This window comes from Lynx canadensis, chromosome X, assembly GCF_007474595.2.
Source record: "Lynx canadensis isolate LIC74 chromosome X, mLynCan4.pri.v2, whole genome shotgun sequence".
Lineage (NCBI taxonomy): Eukaryota > Metazoa > Chordata > Mammalia > Carnivora > Felidae > Lynx > Lynx canadensis.
Window position 1 is genome coordinate 64,886,983 of NC_044321.2, and position 14,002 is coordinate 64,900,984.

The 14,002-nt window shown below is 34.6% G+C and overlaps 1 protein-coding gene and 2 non-coding genes across 3 annotated transcripts; all 3 read right to left on the reverse strand.

The window, feature by feature from the left end:
* Window positions 1-2,944: 2,944 nt before the first annotated feature.
* Window positions 2,945-6,357, reverse strand: LOC115507291 (SH3 domain-binding glutamic acid-rich-like protein 3). The gene is made up of 3 exons (XM_030305585.1): window positions 6,310-6,357; window positions 3,413-3,580; window positions 2,945-3,010 (listed from the first exon to the last, which is right to left on the reverse strand). The coding sequence occupies exons 1-3, from the start codon at window positions 6,355-6,357 to the stop codon at window positions 2,945-2,947; spliced, it is 282 nt and encodes a 93-aa protein (XP_030161445.1).
* A 2,576-nt stretch (window positions 6,358-8,933) lies between these two features.
* Window positions 8,934-9,087, reverse strand: LOC115507960. The gene has a single exon (XR_003966871.1). It is a non-coding gene; the product is annotated as a small nucleolar RNA SNORA62/SNORA6 family (small nucleolar RNA).
* A 247-nt stretch (window positions 9,088-9,334) lies between these two features.
* On the reverse strand, window positions 9,335-9,437 carry LOC115507922. The gene has a single exon (XR_003966845.1). It is a non-coding gene; the product is annotated as a U6 spliceosomal RNA (small nuclear RNA).
* Window positions 9,438-14,002: the final 4,565 nt, after the last annotated feature.

Sequence of the window (14,002 nt, forward strand, 5' to 3'; positions counted from 1 at the left end):
GTGGTAAAAGATCTGTATGATGAAAACTATAGTAAGCTTATGAAATAAATTGAGGAAGACACAAAGAAATGGAAAAACATTCCACGTTCATGGATTGGAAAAACTAATACTGTTAAAATGTCTATACTACCCAAAGCAATCAACACGTTCAATGTAATCCCTATCAAAATGGCACCAGAATTTTTCACAGAGATAGAACAAACAATTCTAAAATTTGAATGGGATTAGAAAAGACCCAGAATAGCCAAAGTAATATTGAAAAAGAAAATCAAAGTAGGAGGCATCACAATTCCAGACTTTAAGTTATATTACAAAGGTGTAGTAATCAAAACAGTGAGGTACTGACACAAAAACAGACATGTTCATCAATGGAGCAGAATAGAAAACCCAGAAATGGATCCACAACTTTATGGTCTATTCTTCAACAAGGCAGAAAACAATATGCAATGGGAAAAAAGACAGTCTCTTCTACAAATGCTGTTGGGAGAACTGGACAGTGACCTGCAGAATAATGAAACTGGACCACCCTCTTACACCATACACAAAAATAAATTGAAAAAGGATGAAAGACCTAAATGTGAGACAGAAAACCATCAAAATCCTAGAGGAGAACACAGGCAGCAACCTCTTTGACCTTGGCCATGGCAACTTTCTACTACAGATGTCTCCAGACACTGGGGAAATAAAAGCAAAAATGAACTATTGGGACCTCATTAAGATAAAAAGCTTCTGCACAATGAAGGAAACAATCAACAAAAGTAAAAGGTAACCTATGGAATAGGCAAAGATATTCACAAGTGACTTATCAGATAAAAAGCTAGTATTCAAAATCTATAAAGAGCTTGTCAAAGTCAACACCCAAAAAACAAATAACCCAGTTAAGAAATGGGCAGAGACATGAAGAGACACTTTTCCAAAGAAGACATACAAATGGCTAACATATACATGAAAAACTGGTCAACATCACTCATCATCAGGGAAATTAAAATCAAAACCAAAACGAAATACCACATCACACCCATAAAAATAGCTAAAATTAACAACTCAGGAAACAACAGATGTTGTTGAGGATGTGGAAAAAGGGGAACTTTCTTACACTTTTGGTGGGAATATAAACTTCTGCATCCATTCTGGACAAAGTGTGGAGGTTCCTCAGAAAATTAAAGATAGAACTACCAGCAATTTTACTGCTAGGTATTTATCCAAAGGATACAAAAATACTTACTCAAAGGAGCACATACACCTCAATATTTATAGCAGCACTATTAACAATGGCCAAATTATGAAAAGAGCCCAAATGTCCATTGACTGGAGAATGAATAAAGAAGATGTATACATATAATATGGAATATTACTGTCATCAAAAAGAATGAAATCTTTTTGAAATCATTAGAAATTTTGCCAGTTGCAATGACATAAATGGAACTAGAGTGCTTTATGCTAAGTGAAATAAGCCAGTTAGAGAAAGAAAAATACCATATTGTTTCTCTCATATGTGGAATTTAAGAAACCAAGTAGATGAACATAGGGGAAGGGAAGGAAAAATAACATAAGATAAAAATAGAGAGGAAGGTAAATCATAAGAGACTCTTAACTACAGAGAACAAACTGAAGGTTGCTGAAGAGGAGGTGGGGGTGGGTGGGCCAAATGGGTGATAGGCATTAAGGAGTGCACTTGTTGAGATGAGCACTGTGTGTTATATGTAAATGATGAAACACTAAATTCTATTCCTGAAAACAATACTACATTATATGTTAACTAACTTGAATTTAAATAAAATTTTGGAAGAAAAAAAATTGAAGGTGAAGGATGAAACCATTTAAGTGTTGATTTGGAATTATTACACAGAAAAACCTTGGTTTGTGAGCATAATTCATTCTGAAAACATGCTTGTAATCAAAAGCACTTGTATAGAAAGCAAATTTAAACAACTGTTGGCTCAGTTGTGATCATGTGGCGTTTGGCATCACGTACTACTTGCATTGCAACACTACTCATTTATCAAGTTAAAATTTATTATAAATGTTTTCTCTCCTTGCAAAACACTCACAGAACAAGTTACTTGCAATCCAAGATTCTATTGTATTTGTTTTTTCAGGAACTAACTGGGTTACATATATAACTGATACTTGGCCATGATTTCATTTTCCTTTAAAGTTCTTATGAGACTATGTCAGATATTTTCTATTCTGAGACTTTTCTAGGAAAACCTTTTTGTTTTTATGGTAATGAATGTATTCCTTTAAAACTTTCTTTGCAAAACTGAAGTGTATTTTTTACAATTTTACTGTCAGTTTTAAATTGTGTTCACATGTGTTTCAACAGTTAATTTAGTATGAATTTCTTCAATTAAAGCAGTATAATTTAAAACAGAAAATTTGTATTTCTATTTGTATGAAAAGTATAGTACATTTTATACTCTCGTGATGCTTATGAATCTTAGTTAATATATTTGACATTATTTTCTAGTTACTATTCATTATTTCATGTGAACTACACATATTTGATCCCCTGTTACATCCAATGCCACATTTATCACAGTTTGGTATGTATCCACTGAAAGACATATTTTTTTCTGCATAAAACCACATACACCAAATATCAAATATATAACTTTGCTAAAATTATATTATGAATTAATCAGTTTGCAAAAGGAAAAAGGTATTAAACTCATTTGTACAGTTAAATAAAGAGAAGTTTGATCTTGATAAATGTTTAACAATGTTTTTTACACATCTTTGTAAAATGTTCACTATGTAACAAAGAAATGATTGTAAAGCAAAATTGAAATTGTAAAAGCCCCCATGTTAGTGATTGCAAATGAATCTAGATATCAATTAACCTTATGAAGCTCTCATATTTTTTTAATTAAAAGTAACCAATGTATATGGAAGTATATGCAGATCTACCTTGGTAAACATATTTTGTATCATCACTGCACATTCATTCCATCTTCAGGAATTTCAGAATCTCTTTGTTCTCCTTTGCCTTGTGAAACATTTCAAAATCCTAAAAGGAATTAAAATTAACTTGTAACATCAATGCTGATAATATCACTTATGAAACAATTAAATTCAAGTGTCAAGGTCAGTATGCTAATTATCTTGCCTGGGCCTTTGCAAATGTCTACCAGCTAAGTTAGTTAAAAGAATTTCCCCAAGGTATCAGTTATTTCATCCTATAACGTATGGTGAAAAACACTGTGTATCTCCAAACAAGCAGCATGATATACTTTCCTTTTATGGTATTTTTCATAATGAAGTACACATTGCCTTATCTTCAGGAACACAATTAAGTTATTATGTAAATGAAAAAACCTCACCCTCACAGTCCATAAATGTATTGTTTCCCCATTTATATAATCTTAAAATACGAAATGAAAATAAAATAAAAATGGAAATTTACTCTTACCCCACAATATTCTTGGCCATTGAATATCTGAGGTGGCAGAGCCCTAGGGGTAGAAACTTTAGTCCTCATTTCCTGAAGTATTTTCAAACTCACAGAAATATCTATTAATTCATATTTTATTTTGTAAGTATCTAAAATTCTGGTAACTTCTTCCTGTCTCTGCTTCACCTAGATAGACAAAGATATAAAGAGATGGAAAGATGTTAATCAACTGGCCCCAATGTTTTATGTTTTATTTTTATTTTCCCTATCCATTATGCTATGGTAGGGTAATAGATTTTAATGGTGTGATTTTTTTGAGCAGCAAAATTAGGTAATTTTATTGTGATAAACACATACACATACACACATATATAGTATATATGTTTAATATGTATATGAAGAAATACAGTAAGGTGTCAGTGGGAGTTAAAAATGTCTAATGGGGTATAAATATTTACCATATTGATTTCAAACTTCATATGAAATGGTATGAACATTCTGCTAACAGTGGAAGCACACATTTCAGCTCATCACTGCATTAATTTATGCTAATATCTATGGTAGTCCTGTGTAGGAAATGAATAGGATACCAGGTTTTTACATTTAAAAGAACAAACTGCATGTTCTTAACAATAATTGGAGACTATGCCTAAGTGAGGAGATAAAATCTACAGAATGAGAAAATAAATCAGAGGATTAAGATTTACAAAAACTGTGAGTGAATAAAAGTGGTCAGTTCTTGCTATGTCCTCCTATATGAACTTTACATATCTGTTATCTGTTATAAAAGGCTGTATATCCACCCCCATTGTCTTTTCCCCTGAAACACTACTGCCAAAGTATAATTGTAATAATTGGTTATCTTTTAAACATAGTGTAGGGGCACCTGGGTGGCTCAGTTGGCTAAGCGTTTGACTTCGGCTCAAGTCATGATCTTGCGGTTCATGAGTTCAAGCCCCATATCGGGCTCTGTGCTGACAGCTTAGATCCTGGATCCTGCTTCAGATTCTGTGTCTCCCTCTCTCTCTGCCCCCCTCCCCCGCTCATGCTCTGTCTGTCTCCCTCAAATATAAAATATAAAAAAAATTAAATAGTTTATAAGTACATTTTTTGTTAATAACTGTAACATAAATCTAGAAACTCAAATCTAGAAAATTTGAGTTTTCTACATTTTCACATGATAATCTTGGGCAATTTTGCCACATAAAATCTGTGATGCTAGAATAAGAAAACATATGTAAAATCAATTTGACAAGTACAAACCCCAGTTTATTCAATTATGACTTCTGTGAAAGTGCATGGCAGAAGGTTTTTTGTTTGATGACTTAAAAATATAATCCAGTCAGGTTTAGAAAACCTTGTCTATTTCCAACCGATAGTGGAGAAGTTTCTGAAATTCCATCATGCAACATTTCTACTTTCTGAGGCTCATTAGTCTTCAAAATTGCAAAAGCATGATTCATGTGACTTAAGTCACATTTTTATAGTGTTTTTTTCAAAACTCTTTTTAGAGGAACCACATTATGAAAACAGTTGTTTAGACTAGTGCTAATCTGAGTGTGATTTATAAGACCAGCGTCATCAGCCTTATCCCACCCCAAAACTATAGAATTTGGGAATGGTTCTCAGGAATGTTTTAACAAACCCTCCAGATGATTTTTATGTTACAGTTTGAGAGACACAGACCAACAGTTGGGTGAATCTTCTGCTGCATCCATTATGGTCCTTAATGATTTCAAATCATTCCCTCTTATAGAATCTTAGTACCATATCCAATAACATAAGTTACAATGTTAAAAATAGTCAAAAGGTCCATGATTTTCGTTTTAAAACTGCTTCTTGTTATTGTTGTTTCTTAGTACCCAGGTGAAATCCTTAGTTGTTAAGGCTTTATGCAGAAGCAATGCACTATTTCTAGGCTGAGATAAAATCTCATTGCTCCTTGCATCTATCATGGTGCCTAACACACCAAAGGAGTGTGATGAATGTTTGTTAGCCATTTATAATCCATTCTAAATTCTTCAGTTTTCATGCTTTTCCAAAAACTTTGCAGAATGAGGTTCTTAGACATATAACATTCCTTGTATAGCTGAGCTGTGATAACCATTAGCCAGCCACATATGACTATTGAGAACTTGAAGTGTGGCTAGTCCAAAATGAAATGTTCTGTAAGTACAAAATACATACTGGATTTTGAGGACTTAATATGGAAATACATAACATCTCTTTTTAAATATTTGTTATATGTTGCAATGATAACATTTTGTAAACTTTGTGTTAAATAAAATATGTTAAAATCAATCTCATCTCTTTTTTTAAGTCATTACTAGAAAATTTAAAATTACACATGTGGCTCACAATATATTGTTGTTTGAAACCACCGTTCTACAATATTTCCTACAACATGGTCAGAATAGTTCATCTAAACTGTAACCTAAGACATGTCTGATCTATGCAAATACATATTCTTCTTAGAAATTAAGTTTGTCTTTTTGAGGTTATCCAATCTTCTCTGAGGATTATGGCCATTTACTCACTGGCATTTTCCCTCTCCTATCCTAAACAGTGTTCTTTATCTCTTCCATCTCCCATCCTAAACATCCTAAAGAAAAAGGTTCTTTATCTCTTCCATTTGAAACATAAGCAAAATTACTGGAAATAATAAAGTTGGCTGAACTCAGGACCCAGAAACCTCCCAAAGCAGTCAGTTCTTAGAGCACAACCAGGGTGAGGGCAATAACCACATTCTCTGTTGTCCACTGCACCTCCCATTCCTGAAAACCTAGAGAGGAAGGAGCTGAAGAATGAAAGACAAGAAGGAGATGGTAATGCCCTAGCACAATCCTGAAGTCCCCAACTAGAATGTCTTCACTCTAGTCTTTTTTGCCTGCTAAGGCTCTTTTCTTTCCACTCACCTCTCTAGACCCTGACACGCTGGTGTAATAGACTTTAATGGAGCTCATCGTTTCCACTTAAAGGCTACTTTGCAGAAATAACCCAGAGTCAGTCACTTCATTACCGCCTAAGGCTGAGCTAATAGAAGTCCCAAAACCTGGCTGTGCCTTTTCTCAGACTGTTGCTAAGAGCCGTTGGCCTGTACACTCTGGATTGGCTGGGAAAGTAGTGCCCTTGTGACGCAGGAACACTGGAGCGTCGTGACTGCCAGCCTGGGGGAGAGGGCATGAACTCTGGGGTGATAAACTTCTGTTAAGGCCTCTTTTCTCCCCTCATCGGCCGGGGAGGCACAGGGGAGGACTGGATGGAAGAATTAGTGGACTCTGTATTCCTGCTACTCATACTCCCTGCTTAGGGATGGTGGTAAACATGAGCTGTTTTGTCTGGCAACCACAGCCGCAAATGAAGGTCTGAGACACCTGAGGGAGAAACTGATCAAAATACAATGTTATGGCAAATAAAGAGATATATTAAAACTTGTATTCCCTAAATTTGTAGTGACAGAGCAAGTGGCGCCAATGCTTACTTGGACAGGAAGGGACGGGACCACCATAGCAACCTTTGATGCTTTTTTTCTTAGCTGGGGGAGGTGACTACTTTCCCACTCCCATGTTCCTCCCTTCCTGAAGACAGCAAGCTTTCCTATGATTTGATCTTTTGGTTTATGCAATAGTGGGTTCAATAGTCGCTGACTCTCCTAGCACTTCCTCCCTACACCTGGTATAAAACAATGACTTCGTGCTTTAATGTCTACTTCTTCAATACATTCGTAGCTCATTATTCTAGCTTTTATTTTCAAGTAGTTGAAGATAGTGATAATGTTTGCAGGATTTCTTTGGTTTGCCAAAATTGAGCAATGGAAATTGACAGTAAAGAACTAAAGAATTTTAGCACCAGTTTTTCTGTTAAGCAAATTTGGATTCCATGGTTCTACCACTTGATAACTATAGATCTTGGGCAAATTACTTCCTTCTGAATGTCAATTTCTCAATCGTTAGTGTATAAATGTGAATAGTGACACCTACATGACAGCATCATTATCAGGATTAAATGAACTGAGTATGTAAAAGTGTTTGGCACATGGTCTGACATGTCGTTAGTTTAGAAAATTATAATTATTATTTAAAAAAATAATGTTTTTTTTTGAGAGAGAGAGACAGAGTGCAAGCAGGGGAGGGGCAGAGAAAGAGGGAGACAAAGAATCTGAAGCAGGCTTCAGGCTCTGAGCTGTCAGCGCCCCTGACATGGGCTCTAACTCAGGAACTGTGAGATCATGACCTGAGCGAAAGATGGATGCTTAACTGCCTGAACCACCCAAGTGCCCCTATAATAATTGTTATTGGTAAGTATCTGACTGCTTGCGTGATGTTTGGGAAGAAGCATATCAATATGAATAAGAGGAAGCATTTACCTTCAAGTTACTCACAGAGTGATAACTTTTAAAGTGAGATAAATGCAATGTACAGAAATCTAAATCAGGCTAGGTGGGTCAAGGCAGGTATCCCTGAAGAAGTGAGAGCTAAACTGAAACCTGAATGATGTGTAGTATGCCAAGAAATTATAATAATAAAGAAGTTTTGGGTAGAAGGAACAGTCATGAAGCAATGTGGTAATTGGAGCTTTGGGAGCAAGTGGAGGAATAGAAACTGAGGAAATAAATAGGAAAAAGCACATAGGCCTTCAGGTTTCATGTTAGATTTTGACGTATAGTCTTTTCAAGGCTGTTTCTTCTTTTATAAAAATGTGGAAAATCTTAACTTGCAAATTTACTGTGAAGATTAAATACGTTGGAGATGTTGCCTAAGGGCATCTTTCACTTATGAAGCACTCAATAAATTATATCTGTTATTAATCCATGGATGATTAGACAGCTCTGAAGCATTTAGCTCTTTGTGTGAAAGGTGGATCAATCTAGAATATCAAGTGGACTTGAAAGGGGGAAAGACTGGAAGCACTTACAGCAATACAAAAATAAAATGACAATAGTGAAAGGGAAAGATATTTAGGACAGGGGACTGCTAGAATTTGGATATAAGAGAGAGGCAAAGGAGATGGGTATAACCAATGAAGGAGTCTAGGTTAGGAACAACATGAGATCTCCATTTTCTTTTAATATTTCTTTGTGATAGCAGTGGTATAAAATCTAGTTTTTTTATTGTTTTCATTATCTTTCTGGTGTGAGATTGTGACTTATTTTCTCATTTTGCTGTGAGCTCTTTGGTGTCAAGCTAAATTAATGCACTATTTCATATAATAGGTTATCTTTGACAACCTAAAGTAAATTGGTTGGTATGACATACAAAATTTGAATTAACCTATTATATAGGATGTTTTTGATAATTATTTTGAAGTAATTATTTTTTTAAAAAAACTGTATTGATAATTGTAACTGAAAGTATCATCTATGTAGATGTTTGTTTATGCTTCCCTGTCTACTTGGGCAGTTTGTATCTGAGTTCAAATCATTCTCAAGAATGGGACAGAAACTTGTGGGACTGGAAAAAATATATTCTAAGGAAATTAGTATACTTGTTCTTGTCCTTTTATATATGTGACTATTTATTTATTTAATTACTTATTTTTTACTTGTAGCAAGAATTACTATCAAAGTCCACTCATTGGCGCAAAGACCCTTGTGGTGTTACCAAAAGACTTGCCCCTCATGTAGCATACTACCTGTTATTCTGAGTTCATCAGCTAGCCAGTGGCCTCAACTCCAGGCTCTAACAATGTGCATGACTTATTGATCATACAAATAATACATGAATTCATGCACATTTTATAAGTCAAACCACATAGAAATATAGAGAGTAAAAATTAAAATTACACTATCACCTTCTGTTTAAAATCCTCCTCCCAGAGGAAACCACTATTAACAGTTTGATTTGTATCATTTTTCACAAACATGATGACATTTATTAAGTCAGTTATAAGGGATAAAAATCACTTATAACATGAAAGTTAAGTACACATTCTACTTTTTAAAAAAATATGGAATGTGTCATCAATTTTCATGTCATCCTTGCACAAAGGCCATGCTAATGTTCTCTGTTTTGTTTTGATTTTAGTATATGCACTGCCAAAGTGAGCACTATCACACAGGCTTTGAAGTGAGGCTTCTTGGGTTCAATCCCAGACTCTACCACTTACAACTGTGTAATATAGTGCATCCTATATAACTTCTTTGTGCCTCCATTTTCTCATGGGTGAAATGGAAATTATAATATGTTTTATAGAGATATTATGAAGGTTATACTACTTAGTGAATGTGAAGTATTAGAAAAATGCCTGGCACATATACATGATGGAATCATATTGTATATGTTGTTCTGCAACTTCCATTCCATTAGTACAGATAAAGGCAATACGGTGTACTGATTAAGTAAGTGGATTCTAAATCCAATTGCTTGGTGCAAATACTAGTTCTACCATTTACTATGTTTGTGAAATTCAACAAGTATATAAACTTTTTCTGTCTTTGTTTCCTTTGTAAAAATTCAAATACGAGCTTCTGTATTTTTAAGTTTTATTTGAATTCCAGTTAGTTAACATAAAGTGTAATATTAGGTTCCGGTGTACAATGTAGTGATTCATCAGTGCTCATCACAAGTACACGCCTTAATCATCATCACCTATTTAACACATCCTCCCATGCACCTCCATTCTGGTAACCCTCATTTTGTTTTCTGTAATTAAGAATCTGTTTCTTGGTTTGCCTCTTTCTCTTTTTTTTTGTCCCTTTGCTTATTCATTTTGCTTCTTAAATTCCATATATGAATGAAATCATGGTATTTGTCTTTGACTGAGTTATTTCACTCAGCATAATACTCTCTAGCTCCATCCATGCCATTCCAAAAGGCAAGATTTAATTCTTTTGTATGGTTCTGTAATATTCCAGTGTGTGTGTGTGTCTGTGTGTGTGTGTGTAACAGCACTGTTATATATATAATATAATATAATATAATATAATATAATATAATATATAATATATAAGTTTATATTATATATAACACATCTTCTTTATCCATTCATCAGCTAGTGGATATTTGGGCTGTTTCCATAAAGTGGCTATTGTAGATAATGCTGCTATAAACATCAGGATGCATGTATTCCACTGAAATAGTATTTTTACAGTCTTTGGGTAAATAGCTAGTAATGCAATTACTGGATAGTAGGGTAATTAAGAAGAAATAATATCTGTTCTTTCTAAACTATTCCAAGAAAAAGAAAAGGAAGTAAAACTTCCAAATTCATTCTGTGAAGCCATTATCCTCATATCAAAACAGGATAAAGACACAACTAAAAAAAAAGAAATAGAGGCCAATATCCTTGATGAACACAGATGCAAAAATTCTCTACAAAATTCTAGTGAAATGAATCCAACAATACATTAAAAAGATCATTCACCATGACCAAGGGGGATTTATCCCTGAGTTGCAAGGGGGGCTCAATATTCACAAATCAATCGATGTGATACATCACATTAATAAGAAAAAAAACAATAAGAACCACCATATGATCCTTTCAAAAGATGCAGAAAAAAAACATTTTACAACGTACAACATCCATTCATGATAAAAACCCTTAACAAAGTAGGGGTAGAGAGAACATACCTCAACATCATAAAGGCCATATATGGAAAACCCATAGCTAATATCATCCTCAAGGGGAAAAAAACTGAGACCTTTTCCTCTGTGGTCAAGAATAAGACAGGATTTCCACTCTCACCACTGTTATTTAGCATAGTACTGGAAGCTCTAGCCACAGAAATCAGACAACAAAACATAATAAAAGGCATCCAAATTGGCAAGGAAGAAGTCAAACATTCACTCTTCACAGATGACATGATACCTTAGATTGAAAACCCAAAAGATTCCACCAAAAAATTGCCAGAACTGATATATATCCAGTGAATCACAGGATACAAAGCCAATGCACAGAAATCTGTTGCATTTCTATACACCAATAATGAAGCAGCAGAAAGAGAAATCAAGGAATTGATACCATTCACAATTGCACCAGAAACCATAAGTTACCTAGGAATAAATCTAACCAAATATGTGAAAGAACTCTGCTCTAAAAGCTGTAAAACGCTGGTGAAATAAACTGAAGAAGACTCAAAGAAATGGAAAGACATTCCAAGTTCATGGATTGAAAGAATACTGTTAAAATCTTTATACTATTCAAAGCAATCTACACAGTAATGCGATCCTTGTCAAAATAGCACCAGCATTTTTCACAGAGCTAGAACAAACAATCCTAACATTTGTATGGAACCACAAAAGACCCTGAAATAACCAAAGCAACTTTGAAAATGAAAAGCAAAGCTGGAGGCATCACAATTCAGGACTTCAAGTTATATTACAAAGGTGCAGTGATGAAAACAGTATGGTACAGGGCACAAAAATAAACACACAGATCAATGGAACAGAATAGAAAACCCAGAAAAAAAAAGCCCACATCTATATGCCCAATTAATCTTCAAAAAAGCAGGAATGAATATGCAATAGAAAAAAGACAGTTTCTTCTACATATGATGTTGGGAAAAGTGGACAGCTACATGCAAAAGAATGAAACTGGACTGCTTTCTGACACAATACACAGAAAATAATTCAAATGGATGAAAGATCTAAATGCGAGACAGAAAACCATAAAAATTCTAGAAGAGAACATAGGCAGTAAACTCCTTGACATCAGTTGTAGCAACTTATTTTTAGATATGTCTCCCAAGTTAAGGGAAACAAAATTGAAAATAAACTATTGGGACTACATAAACAAACAAACAAAACAAACAAACAAACAAACACAACTTCTGCAAAGCAAATCACCAAACTAAATCACCAAAACTAAAAGGCAATCTACTGAATGGGAGAGGGTTTTTGTAATGACATATCTGATCAAGGGTTAGTATCCAAAGTATATAAAGCACATATGAAACTGAACAACCTAAAAATGAGTGATCTAATTTAAAAATGGGAAGAATACATGAATAGACATTTTTCCAAAGAAGACAAACAGATAGCTGATACATAAAAAGCTGCTCAATTTGGGGCCCCTGGGTGGCTCAGTTGGTTAAGTTTCCAACTTCAGCTCAAGTCATGATCTCATGGTTTGTGAGTTCAAGCCCCGCACCGGGCTCTGTGCTGACAGCTTGGAGCCTGGAGCCTGCTTCAGATTCTGTATCTCCCTCTCTCTCTCTGCCCCTCCCCCACTCATGCTCTCACTCTCGCTCTCTCTCTGTCTCAAAAATAAATAAAAATTTTTTAAAAAGATGCGCAATTTACTGATCATCAGGGAAATTCAAATTAGCCTACAATGAGATACCACCTTACACCTGCTAGAATGACTCAAATCAACAACACAAGAAACAGATGTTAGTGAGGATGTGGAGAAAGGGAACACTCTTGCATTGTTGGGGGGAGTGCAAAGTGGTGCAGCCACTCTGGAAAAGAGAATGGAAATTTCTCAACATGTTATAAATAGAACTACCATATAATCCAGCAATTCAACTACTAGGTATTTACCAAAAGAATACAAAAATGCTAACTCAAAGGGATGCATGCACCACAATGTTTATAGGAGCATTATCTACCATAGTCAAATCATGGGAGCAGCCCAAGTGTCCATCAATAGATTAATAAAGAAGATGTGGTACACACACACACACACACACATACACACACACACACAATGGAATATTACTCAGCCATAAAAAAGAATTAAATCATGCCATTTGCAATGACATAGATGGAGCTAAGAGAGTATTATGCTAGTGAAATAAGTCAGTCAGAGAAAGTAAAATGCTACATGATTTCTCTCATATGTGGAATGTAAAAAAATGAATGAACAAACGGACAAAAGAAGAGAGAGAGAGGCAAACCAAGAAACAGACTCTTGACTATAGAGAACAAACTGAGTTGGGTTGGAAGATGGGTTAAATAGGTGATGAGGATTAAGGAGGGCGCTTGTGATGAGCACCAGGTGTTGTATGGAAACACTAAATCACTATATTGTACACCTAAAAATAACATTACACTCTATGTTAACTAACTGGAATTTATACTTTTTATTTCTTTAATGTTTATTTCTGAGAGAGAGAGAGAGAGAGAGAGTGAGCAGAGGAGGGGCAGAGAGAGAGGGAGACACAGAATCTGAAGCAGGATTCAGGCCCCGAGTCATCAGCACATAGCCTGACACGGGGCTTGAACCCACAAACCATGAGATTATGACCTGAGCTGAAGTTAGATGCTTAACTGACTGCATCATCCAGGGCGCACTTAACTAACTGTAATTTTAAAAAAAGTTAAAAAAAAATGAAAAAAAATGTCATGAATTTGACAAAGCTATTTCTATTAATGAAAAAGTGGCTACATTTATAGTTCTACTCAGAAAGTTTTCATGAGGCCAAAGTATGTATAAATATCCATCTCTTGTACAAATTCTGAGGTGTAGTATTTGTTTTCAATGTGTGACTCAAATGATATTAATTAAGCACAGTACAAAACAATGTACAATATTTATAGATGGAGAAAGGATTAGGCACTTTAACCAAAAACTTTTAAATAAATAATTTATTACAGTTTAATACATACATTAAAATAATTATACTTTTGTATAAGTTTGTGCTTTTTAAAACACTTTCATATATACCAT

Excerpts from the sequence above, each read along its gene's own strand:
- LOC115507291 (XM_030305585.1), bottom strand. The coding sequence starts at position 6,357 with ATGAGCTCCATTAAAGTCTATTACACCAGCGTGTCAGGGTCTAGAGAG. Across the intron at positions 3,581-6,309 it reads GCGTGTCAGGGTCTAGAGAG|GTGAAGCAGAGACAGGAAGA; the intron begins GTGAGTGGAAAG and ends TTGTCTATCTAG. Across the intron at positions 3,011-3,412 it reads ATGGCCAAGAATATTGTGGG|GATTTTGAAATGTTTCACAA; the intron begins GTAAGAGTAAAT and ends AATTCCTTTTAG.